This window comes from Heterostelium album (assembly GCF_000004825.1).
Source record: "Heterostelium album PN500 unplaced genomic scaffold PPL_contig15, whole genome shotgun sequence".
Taxonomy (NCBI): Eukaryota; Evosea; class Eumycetozoa; order Acytosteliales; family Acytosteliaceae; genus Heterostelium; species Heterostelium album.
The window spans coordinates 120,620-136,859 of NW_008805092.1; the positions used below are offsets into that span (position 1 = coordinate 120,620).

A 16,240-nucleotide genomic window follows, 5' to 3' on the forward strand; every position below is an offset into this window, starting at 1 on the left:
TATTTCAGATGTAAATAGCTTATCTCTCTAAGAAAAAAGAAGAAGGTAAAGTATATATACAAATAATTACAATAATTGGTGTTATCTTATGTTGTGTTTATAGATAGCTTTTCGAGGGAGGTCGCATTTCGATAAAAGGTGAAGTCGGAGAGCAATATCGTGGAGTTTGCATTGACCACATTCTTGAACCGGTAATTAAATAATGTAGATGATCCAGCATGAAATGAACTTCTTGGTGTTGTAACGCATCATGGAACGGTGCCATCGATCGAAGAAATCCTTCCTCGAGGTGCAAATAGTCATTGACGTACTGATGGATTAAATTGACCATCTTTCTGTAGGAATCAGGTAGGTTTTGATTATTTTGGTGTTGGAAAAAATATAATGGATTCAAGACACCGGCGTTATCATTCACTTCTTTTTCATAGGAAACCAAATCGTTTATTAATGTCACCACAATAGCAATGTTTTCGTTCATTTTTAGCCATCTTGGGTCTGACCAAATGTATGGTTCCAAATGATGATTTAGCATGACTTCGGTTAAGGTTACACAAGGATATGCTCCAATATTAATCTTTCGTAAGAATGAATATAGTTCGATATGTGGTGAGCCACCATCCTATATTCGAAAGAAAGAATAAAAAAAAAAAATCTTAATTAGTTATTTATTTTTTAAAACTTTTTTTTTATAATTTTCAAATTATTTAAACTTACCTTGACTTTATTAAATGGGATAATTGAATCAACCCATTGAACACAACTACTTATAAATCTATTAAAAGTATCTCGACGCTTACCACACATTTCTAAGCATCTGCTCCGTAGTCGAAAAGCAACTTTCTCTGGTCCTGTGGGATTTTCAGGCAAAATACCATCCATGAAAACGATTTCCATTCTACGTACTAGATCAACACTCTTTTGATCATCATATATACCGGCATCTAGACCATCGTCAAAAGTAAAGAACCAAAGCATGAGTTCACCACCCATTACCAAGCGTTCAAAGTCTACGTTTGGCCAAAAAAATCTAGTAAGTGACACTACATTGTTGTGTGCCATTCTGTCTCTCTGATTGTCAGGCCTCCAGACACCAAGATCTAAGCCCTCTCTGTAAACATAGTCGACATACGAAGGTTCATTGGGAACTAGATTCCAATGAGAAGGAAATTTGATTTCGTTTAAGGACAACATTTTACAATGTTTGTTTGAATTCAGAAATACAACAGGTGTTGGTAGGAGGGAAAGTTGGAAAAAAGAAAAAAACAATAAAATTTTAAAATGTCTGCAAACTAATTAGGTTACAATTGATGTTGTTGTTTTTGTTTCTTGTAAATGAATGATGATGAAAAAGATTGGAGTTATAAAATAATAAGGTTTAGTTATTTGTATTGAATTATTGAAAGTAGTAACTAATTATTTTTGCTTGTGACAAAACTGATATTTAAAGACAACAATGAGAAGAATTTTAACAATGAGAGAATTTTAAAAATTAAATGGTTGAAAGTTAAACTATTGGTGGCAATATACTTGTGATTGGGGAGAAGATTGGTTGATTCTATATTTTGTTACCACTAGATTCCAGGTATATGTAGATTCTAAATAAATAATATTCCTAGATAGATTGTGAAGTAGGCGGGGGTAACGGATCTCTTGGTTACACTATGTAATGTTAAATAAATATTATATATCTGGCACTGAAATGGGTAATGAATCTAAAAATTAAAAGAATGGATATTTATAGATTAGATATTTGTATATTGTTGGACAAAATACTTTTGGTGAGGATGACACACAAATTAAATTCCACAAACACCTACCATAAATAATAAAATTCATTGCCCAGGTATGACAATTTATGTTGTTATAATTTCTTTGGTTTATGAAAGTTGTGATATTGAATATTCTAGTTGCTCCCCTTTATTCCAATTTTTGTTCTTAAAATTTAATAATTTAAATAAAATAATTATTTTATACAGCAATGTAAAATCTATTGGGTGAGAGTGGTGGATTGTCCAAGAGACATCAAATGTAATATTATAACACTAATCTTCAAGCACCAATAAAAAGTATATACAGAAAATAGAATATTTTAAACACAATAAATAAATATACAAAACAATATGAATAACCCTTATAGCAGTGTTAACAGATTTCCAATACTCTTGAAACAAATTTATAGTTGTTTGTGCTTTGGTTTCAACAACATTTAAAATTTGATTCTATTTAAATACATACAAAAGAGAGAGAACAAAAAGTAAAATAAAAAGAAATTGTATTTTTCAAATTTACTTTCTGTTGGATAGTGAAAGAAGTATAATTCTTAGTTATAGGGTTAAGGGGTAAAAATAAAGTCTGTCTTGACACTATTGTTGTCCTCTACAGGATGGATAACTCAACAGGTTTAAATCATTTAAGAGTAGCCACATAAATCTTACCTACATATAGCAGCACTTTTTAAATCACAAATTTGGTAATTTTTGGTTTTGCTATGCTTTGATTTGATTTGGTTTATGATTTTTTGATGTGTTGCTTTCTGATTGCCTTGTATTACCCTATGCTCATACTTTTTGGCTTCAATTTATTTAAATGTGACTTCTACCACTACTATAAATATGATATTTCCAATAGAAGAAAATAAAGTAGAAATGCAAATCTGGAAATAAAATACAATTTATTTTTTGTTGTATGGTTTAATTATTGGGGATTGTTAACAAAGTGGTATTGGCAATATTAATTTTGATTTTTTTTACTTCTTTTTACAGGCTATCGCTAGTGGTGATGATGTTTAGTTATTACCAAAAACAAAAATAAAACAACAATCAATTAATAATAAAACAAATATTATTAAATCAACAAGAAATAGAAAAAACGATAACAAACACGTTATAGACTTTTGATGATTCTTTGATGGTGATTGGGGTGAGATGCTACTGAACGCTCTTATAATCTCTACTGTCTTCTGTTTGCCAAGTTTTCTCTAACTAATGCCTAACGAATCATGATAGTTGATGTCGATCAAAGCAATCTGATGATACTGTTATGGACAACTTTAGTAATATATTGTAGTTACTTTGTGGTGTGTGTGTTTGGTTGGAGAAAAAATAAATTTTGATCACCAAATCACATGGTGAGATATAAAAAATTAAAATAAACCAATTATTAATGAATGATGAAATAGATATAAAAAAAAAAACATTACGTCGAATCATTTAGTTTGTTTATCTTTTTTTGTGATCACCACACCACCCCAAACCATAGTCTATGAGCAGACACCACAAACACTGACCATTAGATTGTAGAGATGAGCTGTTTAATCTGTAAATATTGACAATATAATCAATTGATTTGGGTGAAAACATAATGATTTTAATACCTATTTTGTATTACAGTAATAGTTGATTGACTGTGTGTGAGTTTGATGTGGTTATGTGTTTAGTGTAAACCGTATATGAGATTTGAAAATAAAACAATTGATTATTTTAAAAATATTATTTTTAGTTCATTACAATGGGCTGTTGAGTTTGGTAGAAACTAACTTCATCTGTAAGTGGATATCTTTGATTTTGATTTAGTTATTTGTTTTGTTCTAGGTAATTGTTGTGTGGGTATACTTGTGGTTGAAGTTGTTCTTTTTTCAAACTTTCCATTAGTAGTAGAAGAGTAAAGAATAAACAAACATCAGCAACAGTACTGTCATGCTGTGTACTCTAAATTTAACACCTATCTAGGGTTGCACTATCTCTTAAAGTTATATCTTTTAAATCTAGAATAGTTACATTTGATTATATAGTCATTCTGTATCTACTAATTCTTTGAGAATCTAATAGAGTAGGTAGTACAATCAAATTAAATTTGGTTTTATTATTATGAGAATGAAAATGAATTGAATTCATTCAATCAATAATAGTGTTTGTTTTCATTTCTTTCTTTTTATTAGGTTAGTTCGTTAATTTCTGTTTACTAATGAATAGATAGATACACCTGATTTTAAAAGATATTTTATAGTTATTATTTTCTTTAAATCAAACCAAATTGTTGTTTTTTTTTAAAATCAAATGATTTCAAATAATTTAACTAATAGATAGATGTCCAACATCATATTAAAAGATGGATTTCATTCAATTTCTGAATATCTGCCATCAAATAAATGAATCATTATAAGATGAGAATTCTTAATTTGAAATCAAATCAATAAACTAATTAATCAACATAAAATAATTTTAAGAATGTCAAAAACTTTAAAAAAAAAAAAACTAATACATTTAAATTTACCTTTTAAAGAATCAATCAATACTTGTAAATTTAGAATTATATAGATCATTTAAAATGTTAATAATGAGTTGTTTACAATTAATCCAAGAGAAATCTAATAATATTTCAATAAATTATTGCAATAATTTATTTAATTTTTAAACAACAAGAATAACAAACTTTTAAAATTGATAGGGTAGTGCAATCTATTTTGATAAGTTTTGGGTTGGTGGTCGAAATAATGGTAGTAGTTTAAGGGGTGCTTTGGGTAAGGGTAATGGAGTAACGATCTTTTTTGCAAGTTGTGGAATACTACTAACAATATTATTATTGTTATTGTTATTGTTATTAATATTTGGAATCTAAATAAAAGTAAGAATGATGAATAATTTTTGTTTTGTAAGTTAGTTAGTTTATTATTGATAAAATCAATTCATAATTTCTATTTGTTTATGTTAACAACAAGCACTATGATATAACTATTACAATTACTCTTTTACTTTTTACTTTTTGTTTTATTACTAAATATATGTTGTATGTTATTGAATTATATTGAATTGTTCCAGCTGTATCTGTCCTGAATTTATGTGACTTTATAAAACAGGTCAAAAGAAGCTGAGATAGTGAAAACTATCAAGCCTATCTGGTTGTAGAGATATAATATCCTATAGTTGTTCTTCTTTTGAACAAATACAAGATATCATATCGTACACCAGACCTGACTATTCAAGCTTGTCAAACTATCATTTTATTTTAGGGTAGTGGAACGAGGTGACAATAAACCTATAAGAATTGCACTCAGAATCTACCCAACATTGATAATCCACCAATGTTTACCATTATTATATTCAATAATAAAATAATAACAACAACTATATTATAAGTGTATCTATAAAAATAAAGTAAAATATCCGACATCGTCGGGGACGACGATGACTGTAAAGTAATTGTAGTAACAAACTTTTTGATAATAGCAGTAGTAGTAACAAATGTACAAATGAAAAAGAGGAGTAATAATTATATAGTTAAACGAATACTTGTTAAAAACACTTACCTTATTTACATTTGATTTAAATTTATCATTATTGTTATTGTTGTTGTCATCATCTTTTGTTGTTTCTATTGATAATTTTTAAATAAACATTAGTTAGTTAGTTAGTTAGTGAGTTTACAAGTTTGTTATTGGAGCTGTTGCAACAGATAAGCAAGCTCATATTAATATATTTACCATCATCAACAATGCGTTGCAGTTGAATATCATTCTTGGCATCTGCTTCTTGCTTCAATGGATGCCAAATACCATTCTCTATCGATGCAATGATGCTGTTTGTAGTGGACAGTTTACCATATTTCTCAGCGGTGTAGATGGCATCCACCAGAGAAAGTCCCGGTGATAAATCCTTTGCCCAACGATCAAACACATCTAATAGTTTCTTTAAATTTTCCTATAATTTAATTGTTAACAATATATATATATTAGATTGAATATTATTATTATTATTATTTGTTATTCTTATTAATAATAATAATAATTACTTTTACAGGTTTGTTTGAGTTTAGATTTGCGGATTTCCATTGCTTGTAGAGTTTGTCTAGACCGTAGTCATAACGTAGATCATTCTCTGTGAATGTCTTTTGTCTTCTCTTTGATGTCTTTAAATTTACAACTTTTGACTTTGGCTTTCTCTTTATCTTTACACCTTCTTCCTCTGCTTCACTATGTATTTCACCATCTCCTCCAACACTATCATTATTATCTTCATTTTCATTTACATTATTACTTTCTTTTATTTTATTATTATTATTTAATTTTCTTTTTTTCTTAATTTGATCTGATTCGCTATTGTCGATATTTCTTCTATTTGCAGAATTATCATTATTATTATTTTTAACAATTTTATTTTGTTTTTCTTCTTCTTCTTCCTCTTCTTCATCACTACTACTTGAATCTATTATTTTATTCTCTTCTTTATCTACTTCTTGTTCTTCTTCATCATCACTACTACTTGAATCTATTATTTTCTTTTCATTAAGTTGTTCATCATCACTTTCATCTAATATTTTATTGCTGCTCTTTGTTGGAGTGTAAAAAGGATCATCTTCAATATCTTTACTTTTATCTATACTACTATTAACATCTTGAATGATCTTTCTCTTTCTAATTCTCTTTATGCTAACATCATCGTCATCGTCATCTCTAGTTGCAGCGCTACCAAGTTCAAAATCTAAACTTTCGTCATTATCATTACTATTGATATTGCCTCTATTTGATTTTTTAATATAACCTAATTCCTCTTCACTATCACTCATGATTATAATCTAAATGTGTACTAAAAATATAGTAAAAAAAAGTAATAAAATCGATATATCTTTATTAATTAAAAAAAAAAAAAACAAAAACAATTCAAAAATTTAAATTTTGGCGGGCTGCGCATTAATGATTTTTTATTAACTCTCTATTCTATATCCAATTCCCAAGATGGTTTCTCAGGTAATAAAGCTTCATAGGTCTGTTTTAATATTGATAGTGCAGCGGGGTTGGGTATTGCTCCGAATTCATCGTTGAGACAAACAGTGTTTGGTCTATCCTTTAGAATTCTCTCCATTGCTTTTCTAACTTTGTCTGCATCGTCAACCAGTGCATAGTAATAGTCGTATCTCTTTGGTTGTACGGTATTATAGTATCGTTGAGCGAATTGTGAATAAATAAAGCCCATATTAACATTGTCACCCGTTCTAAATGGTTCGTTTGATGTTGCTTCTATTTGCTTTGGGAATGTTCGCTCTATTAGCTTTAACAGCTGTTTATTGTAAAACATAATGGTATGACTATGATAGGGACGTGTTGCATTTCCCCAAATACTATTTAATAGTAAATTTGTGTTGTGAATTGACCTATATATTTTAAATCAATCTTATTAGCGCTCATACATATTTACTTGTTTACATAAACTTACAAATGCCATGAACTAGTTTTTATCATACTAGTATCTTCTTGTGGTGCTTTCCAAGATGTGAAATATAATGCTTGTCCTTTATCTTTATTCCAAATAGTTTCAATTGGTACTAAATTTTAATAATGAAAGAAGTTAACATATATATAGTATATAGTATAACAAATTATACTTACAATTATTTCCTACAAATGTATCGTCATTGAAATATAGAAAACAATCGGAAACAGAGTTTGGTAGATTGTGGAAATTCCACTCTATACCATTCGAGTTGAAAGTAGGAATGTGTGATGTATTCTTAAAGAAATCCTTGTGGAAAATAAACTCTATCTCTTTGTTTGACGTGTTGAACCAATAGGGATACTGACTATCAGTGACTACAAATACTTTTCTAACCCATGGAACATGTTTCTTGATACTTCTCAATGAGTATTTCAATCCCATCAGATCTCTAACTCTATTCATTGCTAAAGGTTTAATCTTTTTCCTTTTAAATTTACAAGTTAATAATTACAAGCTAACTAATAATAATAAAAATATGATGATGATGATGATGATGAAATATTCTTTTTCTATTTATACATACTGTTCTTCTCTCTTTGTTCTTCCTAGGATATTATTTGGATCGGTACCATTCACCCATGTATAAACTATATCTATATATTCACATTGTAATGTATATTTAAGAGAAGGTTCTGTTTGATTGAATACATCGATAGTATCTTCATATCTTTGTCCAGGTGCAAATATAATGGTCGGAATTTCTGGTTTTTTAGTTGTTGGTGGTGGTGGTAGTTGAGTTTGATTATGATTATTCGATCTAGAAGATGAAATATTTGATTCTACAGTCTTTGAAGTTAAATTTTTATTTGTAGAATGTTGTGAAAGTGTATTGATTGATTCTTTTTTTACTTTAGTTGTTGGATGAGTATCATTGTTTTGTTGATCTTTATCATGATGTTTGGTGTTTGTAGGAGTTGTTAGAATAATCTCATTTGTTGGACCACCCGTATCAATTATAATCTTTGGAAAGTTCAAATTTTTACTATTTGGTTTAGATGATGCTGATGGTGTTGGATCGACAACTATATTTGGTAGATGATTGTTTTTAATAAATTTTTGAGGTAGACCATTGAGATGATCATTATGATTGTGTACGAATAGAGATTTCTCTTTTTCCTGACTATCGTTTGTCGTCGAAATAAATAGATATATACAAACTACAGATGCTACTGATAATACTAAAATACACCATAATATTCTCATTGTAAAAGGTGAACCACCTACTAATCTCCTCATTCTTTTAATTTACTTTTATTTTAAAATGTACAACAATCTATAAATAGATAGATAAGATAGATAGAGATATAAATATATAAGAATAAATATATAAATATAATAAATTGTTATTTAAAACAAGTAATAATAATATATAATAATAAATACAAATACAAATAGATATACATACAAATAAATAACAAGTTTAAATGAAACATATATTATTTTATACACTTCATATGTATTTGTTATTTGTTATTTGTTATTTGTTTGGTTAATGATTTACTTTCTTGAAAATAGTTAGTAGATCTATTGATTTTAACAAGCTTATCAAATTGATAAGGAATTATTTAATTCTACATTAATATTATGAATTCATAATGAATGAGTGTGTTGAGTGTGTATTCAATTCCAATCAGCATCAGTAAACACAACCACATCATAACTATTATATTAGGTAGAAAGTATTATACACCAAACCCAATCGATTAATATTTGTACAACTTAATTTTTGTGTTCGATCACACTTTATGTAATTTTTTTTTTATTTTTTATTTTTTTTCATTTATTATATAACACAAACTGAACAATTTTGTCTTAGTTTGTTTCTTTTGTTATTTAAACAATTTAAAAATGTTATAATAATATGAGTTTAAAAAAACTAGAAACATAATTTTTTAAATACATTGGAAATTAAATGATTAAATAATAATTAATTTTAATAAAATATTAATTAAATGAATTTGTGTTTGTGTTTGTGTTTGTGTTTTCGATCAAATATTATAATTTTTGATCGATCAACGCATTTAATAAAATAAAATTAAGTTAAACTGAAATAAACAATGTAAATTGATTCTACACTTATTCTTGAAATTGAATGATGTCATGACATAATTGATCTTTCAAATCTAAAAATCATATGAATCGTTTTTACACGATCTAATATTCATAACATTAATGTAAAAAATATCTTGTAGTAGTATTAATAATATGAATTAAAATATCACATCATCAATCATTGTGGGAATGTCAATTGGGAATGGAAATGTTCTCTTTTTCCAATTGAGTTTAAAAACCAATCAAATCAATCATTTTAAAAACATTATATAATTTCATTTACAACTAAAACAAATCCAATAGAAATTTATTAATAAAAATATATTTTACTTAAATTAAAAATGTTAATCAGTAAGTTTTAAAAAAATTAATAAATAAAATATTAAAATAAATTTTTAATTCTTTTTTTAATTTATAGACAATTTAAAGTTAATCAATTTTTCTTTTGAAAAACAATCAAATCAACAAAATATATCTAAAAGTATAAATAATAATTCAAATCAAAGTTTAAATCAAGTTTCAGCTGCAGCAGCTTCATTTTCAAAACCATTCTGGAGTGTCTGGTAATCCTTCTTTGAAAATATAATGTTATATAATAATTTCACATTAGTATCTTCTGATACTATTTAAAATATTTATTTGTACTATCAAACTAAAATAAAATGTATTTTTTCTAAATTTAAATATAATTTTTTGATATGTGAGCTGAAAAGATGAATTAATATTTATTATTAAATGAATTCAAAGTATGATAAATATTTAAAATACAATATAAGTTTATTTTTTATAATCATTGAATTTGACAGCTTGTAAATGATTCTTTTGATTCCGGTTTTTCTATTTTCTTGGCAAGTGAGTCGAGAAACATTGACTTGTTGAAAATTGTCGAAATGAAATTGATTCGATTGGTAGTTCCAAATATTAAATAGTATTTGCTATCTAATTTTCTGATCTGACAGTCAATGTCTGAATCTGATTCTATACTGTTGGTGAAATTGATATTGGTGAGAGTTGTTGGAATATAAGGGAAGTTATTTCGATCGAACACCGTATATAATGTTCTTGTTGAAGACGGTATCTTTACACCTTTTTTCACTGCGTGATGGTAGTCATTGATAAACCTGATAGTCTGTAGCGCGCTTGATGTGAATGACTTTGGAAACTTTAGATCCTCCTCATTCTGATTGTAAACAACAATCTCTTTTACTGATTCTGGCAGTGCGGAATTCGATTTGAATTCAATGGAGCTGCAATATTTAAAGGCAATGTATTCCACACCAACTGGGAGATCACCTTGGTGGATAGTTTTTTCAGAGTGGTTGGAGAAACTCAGTTTCTTGGCTCTAACGTTAGCGGGAATCGGTTGTGATTGTCCATGGCACCCAATCGACAGCTCTTTGAAGTCATATTGTGTACCACTGGGAAATAAGATGTCAGACTGAAAAATACATGTTCCCGTATTGAATGATTCGACTGAGTTTGGGAGAGCACCGTGCAGTCTGAATCTTGGATAGGTATTTTGTCGTGAGTCAATATCTGGACTACCGAGAATCAGTGTTTTTAGACCACGCGGAATCTCATTGAGATCCAATTCGATTGTACCTATGGTATCTGCATCGTATATGACATCTGCAGAGTTTACGAGAATCGACAGATTGGTGAGATTCGGTAATTTACCGATGTGTTCCAACCATGTATCCGGTGCATTGATCAGAGTATGCAAGGAATCTGGCAACATTCCCTCAATGAACGGTCTACGATATCCAGTGTACTTGAGGTATTCAAGATTTGGAGGGAACATATTGAGGTGTAGATTCAGCCGGTAGTTACCAACACTCAGATACCTTAGAGACGATGGGAAGACATCGACGTTGTCTTCGATTGGACTATCGAATTTATCTCCTAGATCAAGCTTCTCTAGACCATCGAGAAAGACACCGGATTGTATCGGTTTATTAAAGAATGGAAGCTCTATCTCTTTTATGCCGGGAGGAAAACATCCAGCAGGCAATGGTCTACTAAAGTATCTATCGAATGTCAATCTCTTAAGAGTTTTTGGTAGTTGGTATGCAACCGTATAGCATCCATCCAACTGAGTCACATTCGACTGCGCCAACATTCTAAATAGATGTTTTGAATCATCGTCATACAATTTATTAAAAACATTCAATACTACATTGGTAACATTACTTGGAATACTTTCTATATTCTTTATAGTAACCTTTTTTTTTTTTTTGTTTTAAATAAATGAATAACTTTTAATTAAACATATTTAAGATAGGTATGTTTACTGTACTTACGGTAATCTATAAAATAATCATATTCTACCAGAGGATCTTTTATTTTAGCAAAGTGATCACGAAATGGTTCTTCTTCGAGATACCCAACGTAAAGTATATACTGTTGTTTCTTTGAAGTCTCTAGTGCTTTGGTAAAGATTGATTTATATGATTGTGTAAAGAATTGACAATCATTTAGATAACGTTGTTTGATATGATTGTCAATGTTGAACGATAGATATTTATCTCTTTCATAAAACCATCTTTTACAAACTAAACTAAAGCAAATTTTGTCGATGTTCTCTTTTAGTTTGTTGGTGATCAATATTAAAATTGTGTGGGGTAACTGTACAAATAAATTTGAACTATTATCAACATTAACCATCTTTGATAAGAAAATACAAAGATTTCTTTAATAAGCAACAAATTTTATCACGATTTTTAATCTATAGATTTAATTTTATTATTATCTTAAAAATTTCCGAAATAACAAACTATCAATACAATTTAATGAGGATTTAGTGTTCATTTGAATTGGTTTCTCTGGCAACGCACATATGGTTTATTAAATCAAATTTACCTTGTGTGCAGAAGAAACCTTTATTGGGAGAGTAGTTTTTAGCCAATCAACTTACTACAACGAGTTAATGTGTTACTCCATTCTTAATTAGATTTTAAAGATATCAAAACTAACGCACAATAAACAAAGAGATCATTATCTTTTAAATATTATAAGATTACAATACTAGTAATATTTATCATTTATTTCTTTTTATTTTTATTTGAATTTAATATGTGAGAAAAAAAGGTCTTACCTTTTTTTGCTTTGTTTGTCAAAAAAACTGACGTTGTTTGTTAATTAAATAATTTCTTTAACTTTTAGAAATCAATGATTGTAGAAATCATATGATTGCATTTCTTAAATATGTAGATTAAATCAGTACACAGTCAATATAAATAAATATAATTATTATAAATGGGATCTTTTACAAGTAAATTATATTCTCTTTTTGGTCAAAGAAGTATATATAGAATATTTATTATGGGTAATGATAATGCAGGTATATATTATTATGATATGACTATCGCTTTCGATAATTATATTAATCGATATCTTTTTCTTCTATTAATGAATTTAAAAACTTTTAGGTAAAACAACACTTTTATATAAAATGAAATTAGGTGAAGTCGTACAAACAATACCAACGATAGGTTTCAATATAGAGTCGGTTATATACAACAATATTGAGTTTCTCTTTTTAGATATCAGTTTGCAGGATCGGGTGAAACCGCTTTGGCGGCACTATGATGAGGCGGATGCATTGATTTTCGTAGTCGATTCTTCGGATCGTGAGAGAATAGCAGAGAGTCACGATTATCTCTGGATGATGCTACAGAGTGACGCTCACGAAAAGATTCTTGGAGATGTTCCTATATTGATTTTAGCAAACAAACAGGATCGACCCAACACAATGTCGGTGAAAGAGATAGAGGAACTGCTCGAGTTGCCAATGATAACCAATCACATTTGGAAAGTACAACAAATCATAGCGACAACAAGATTCGGTGTAGACGAAGGTTTAGAATTTCTTTCGAATTTGATATCGGAAAAACCAACGCGGGTCAAACCTCCACAAAAATAACTAATCAAATAAAGTTTACGATTGTTTTTTTTATTGTAATATTACTCTATACCATCTAATTCCCATGCAGGTTTATCGGGAAATAGTGTTTCAAAAGTTTGTTGGAGTAGTGCGAGTGAATCTGGATTGGGAGGTGTACCCATTCCATCGTTGAGACAGACGGTGTGAGGTCTCTGTGAAAGTATTTTGTGCATTGTTTTCTGTGTTTTTTCAATGTCGTCGGTTAGTACCGAGTAGTAATCTTTTCGATCCGGTCTGAAATGATTATAATATCTCTTTGCAAACTGATGATACATAAAAGGATTGTTTAGATCGGTTCCTTTTCTAAATGGTTGGCTTGATGTTGTTTCAAATTGTTTGGGGAACACTTTTTCGATTCTCTTTAGTAGTTGTTTATTGTAGAAAACAATAGTATGGCTATGATAGTTTCTTGTTGCATTTCCCCATAATTCATCTAAAAGTAAATTGGTGTTGTGAATTGCCCTAACATAATAAATACAAGTTAATATTAATTATTTAAACTATCATTTACAATAAACCTTAGCAAATGCCATGAATTCTTTTTAATTTTGTTTGGATCTTCTTGTGGTGCTTTCCAATTTGAGAAATATAATGCTTGTCCTTTTTCTTTATCCCAAATATAATCCATTGGTACTAAATAAAACAAAATAAAAGAATTAGATTTGAGAATATTTAAATGTTCAACTTGATAGTTATAAACTTACAATCATTTGCAACAAAAGTATCATCATTAAAATAAAGAAAGCAATCAGAAACATAATCTGGAAGATTGTAAAAGTTAATTTCAAGACTGTTCGAGTTATAAGTTGGTAAATGTGATCTGAAAGTATCATTTAAATCATTGTTAGATGTTTTTCCTGTATAAAAGTGTTGTTATATTGATTTTACATACATATTCTTATAATAGTGTTGATGAAATATAAATTGAATATCGGTGTTTGATTGATTGAACCAATATGGGTATTGATCATCTGCAATCACAAATACTTTTCTGACCCATGGAACATGTTTCTTGATGCTTCTCAATGAATATTTCAATCCCATCAAATCTCTAACTCTAGCTTCTGATGATTTTCTAACACCATATCTAAATAATAATAATGTTTAATGTTAGTTATTTTATAGGGTTTAAAATTGCTAAAGTACTTCTATTCAACATACTGTTCTTCTCTTTTCTTTCGCTTGGCGAAATGAGCAGGATCAGATCCATTCACCCATGTATAAACTATATCTATATATTTACATTGAAGTGTATGTTTCTCCATAGGTTCTATTTTGCTGTATACATCGATAGTATCTTCGAATCTAACATCATCCTTTTCAAGTGGAGGTATTCTACTTTCTATGATATCTAAATATGATGAAGATGAAGGTGATTCATTTTGTACTTTTTCATCTTTATTATTATTATTATTATTATTATTATTATTGTCAATAACTGATGTTTCTTTATGTTGTTCTAAATCAATGTTGGTTTCATATGAATCTATAGTTAATGAATCTTTGGTAACAAGCTGATCTTGAGCTCTTCCAATAAAGTAAAAGGTGGAGATAGATGATATCAAAGTTAGAACAATCAAACACCATAGTACTCTAATGGTAAAAGGTGAAATTCCCCCTATTCTTCTTGTCATTACAACTCTATCTCTTTAATTTATAATATTTGCAACAGTTTCTAAACAAAGAGTTGTTTACATATTCATATGAATCACATGATATTCTTTCCACGTTTGTAACTTTCCAAAAAAAATAGAAATATTTTGACAAAAAAAAAAAAAAAAAAAATTCTTAAAATAGAATTAAAATAAAATTTGGTTGGTGATTTTTTGATCTGGTGATTTGTAAAATTTTATTAATTATGATTATTTTATTCTGTAGCTATTCCACCATATGGAATTGTATCACAAGTAAGTTGGAGGATTTTATTGCTAACTAACATAGGCTGAAGGAGCATACATTCATGTGAAGTATCTAATGTGCTAATTGTCCATCCAGCATAGTTCTTCACTCTATCTGTAGACTTGCTAACCAAGCGACTTGCTTCGCAATTGATATCTTTACAGATGACATAATATCTGCGATGAACAGCAAAAGGACCACCGTTCTTGTAGTGTACCGGCGTGGTGAGAGTGTAGAGTGGCTGTGAGGTCATGAGTGTTTCACAGCAGGTTGCTTGCATCGGATCGTTCTGTAAGCCAAAGTACGATGGTGGTGGTGGATGTATCAAGAAACCTTTTCCATTCTTCTCGGCACTCTCGTACCACTGGTCGCGAATATCCTCGTAGAGCAGATCGGCCATCGATTCGTTGTTCTCTGGCAAGAAGGCATCCAAGTACAACAGCGATTTGATATTTTCGTGTTCGCGATCTGCTACACCACTGATTACCATTCCACCGTAACCATGTCCAACCAATGTAATATAACGTAAATCATTCTTCTCGATAAAATCACAAACAAATTCGATATGAGTCTCCAAACGAATGGCATTGTTCACCTCAGAGTGTTTCTCTGCCATTCCAGGTAGCGTAAGACAATAACAATGATGTCCTTTTACCTTGATTAAATTGGAAACCATATCCCAAATCCAAGCACCTTGGAATGCTCCATGAACAAATACATAAGTTTCTAACATTCTTTTTTTATTTATATCCAAAATATCTATTAAAAAGATAATTAATTAATTTGGAACAAATATTTGGTTTTCAATCTATTTTTTCCAGGTTTGTTCAGAAAAAAAAAAAATAATATAATTTTTTAAAAAAGATCTGTAAAAAAAGAGTTTTCAATTTCCTTTAAAAGAAAAAAAAAAACTTGAAATTTATTCGGTAATTTTCAAATATTAATATTTGGTTAAGTTCGATTTTTTAGATATTACATAAATTACAATATTGGTATTAAATATGATTATATATAGTTGTGTGTCTTATCCAATTTAAGGATAATAATTTTTTTTGGTTTTTTTTGTTTTTTTTGTAAA

At 28.8% G+C, this 16,240-nt stretch overlaps 5 protein-coding genes across 5 annotated transcripts; 1 reads left to right on the forward strand and 4 right to left on the reverse strand.

Annotated features, from left to right (window-relative positions):
• Window positions 1–97: 97 nt before the first annotated feature.
• Window positions 98–1,191, reverse strand: PPL_06251 (uncharacterized protein; the record flags this gene model as incomplete). Its single annotated transcript, XM_020577114.1, has 3 exons — window positions 98–619; window positions 715–848; window positions 873–1,191. 3 exons carry the CDS (start codon window positions 1,189–1,191, stop codon window positions 98–100), a joined length of 975 nt encoding a protein of 324 aa, XP_020432788.1.
• A 3,009-nt stretch (window positions 1,192–4,200) lies between these two features.
• PPL_06252 (uncharacterized protein) lies at window positions 4,201–6,561 on the reverse strand (the record flags this gene model as incomplete). The annotated part of the gene is made up of 5 exons (XM_020577115.1): window positions 4,201–4,236; window positions 4,539–4,613; window positions 5,306–5,370; window positions 5,480–5,696; window positions 5,788–6,561. The coding sequence occupies 5 exons, from the start codon at window positions 6,559–6,561 to the stop codon at window positions 4,201–4,203; spliced, it is 1,167 nt and encodes a 388-aa protein (XP_020432789.1).
• A 146-nt stretch (window positions 6,562–6,707) lies between these two features.
• Window positions 6,708–8,504, reverse strand: PPL_06253 (glycophosphotransferase; the record flags this gene model as incomplete). The annotated part of the gene is made up of 4 exons (XM_020577116.1): window positions 6,708–7,113; window positions 7,209–7,317; window positions 7,382–7,692; window positions 7,792–8,504. The coding sequence occupies 4 exons, from the start codon at window positions 8,502–8,504 to the stop codon at window positions 6,708–6,710; spliced, it is 1,539 nt and encodes a 512-aa protein (XP_020432790.1).
• A 1,157-nt stretch (window positions 8,505–9,661) lies between these two features.
• Window positions 9,662–9,950, forward strand: PPL_06254 (uncharacterized protein; the record flags this gene model as incomplete). The annotated part of the gene is made up of 3 exons (XM_020577117.1): window positions 9,662–9,671; window positions 9,739–9,876; window positions 9,931–9,950. The coding sequence occupies 3 exons, from the start codon at window positions 9,662–9,664 to the stop codon at window positions 9,948–9,950; spliced, it is 168 nt and encodes a 55-aa protein (XP_020432791.1).
• Window positions 9,951–10,110: 160 nt separating this feature from the next.
• Window positions 10,111–15,895, reverse strand: gpt5 (putative glycophosphotransferase; the record flags this gene model as incomplete). Its single annotated transcript, XM_020577118.1, has 9 exons — window positions 10,111–11,522; window positions 11,621–11,872; window positions 12,235–12,261; window positions 13,295–13,725; window positions 13,782–13,896; window positions 13,968–14,083; window positions 14,156–14,350; window positions 14,425–14,908; window positions 15,220–15,895. 9 exons carry the CDS (start codon window positions 15,893–15,895, stop codon window positions 10,111–10,113), a joined length of 3,708 nt encoding a protein of 1,235 aa, XP_020432792.1.
• Between the last annotated feature and the right edge of the window lie 345 nt (window positions 15,896–16,240).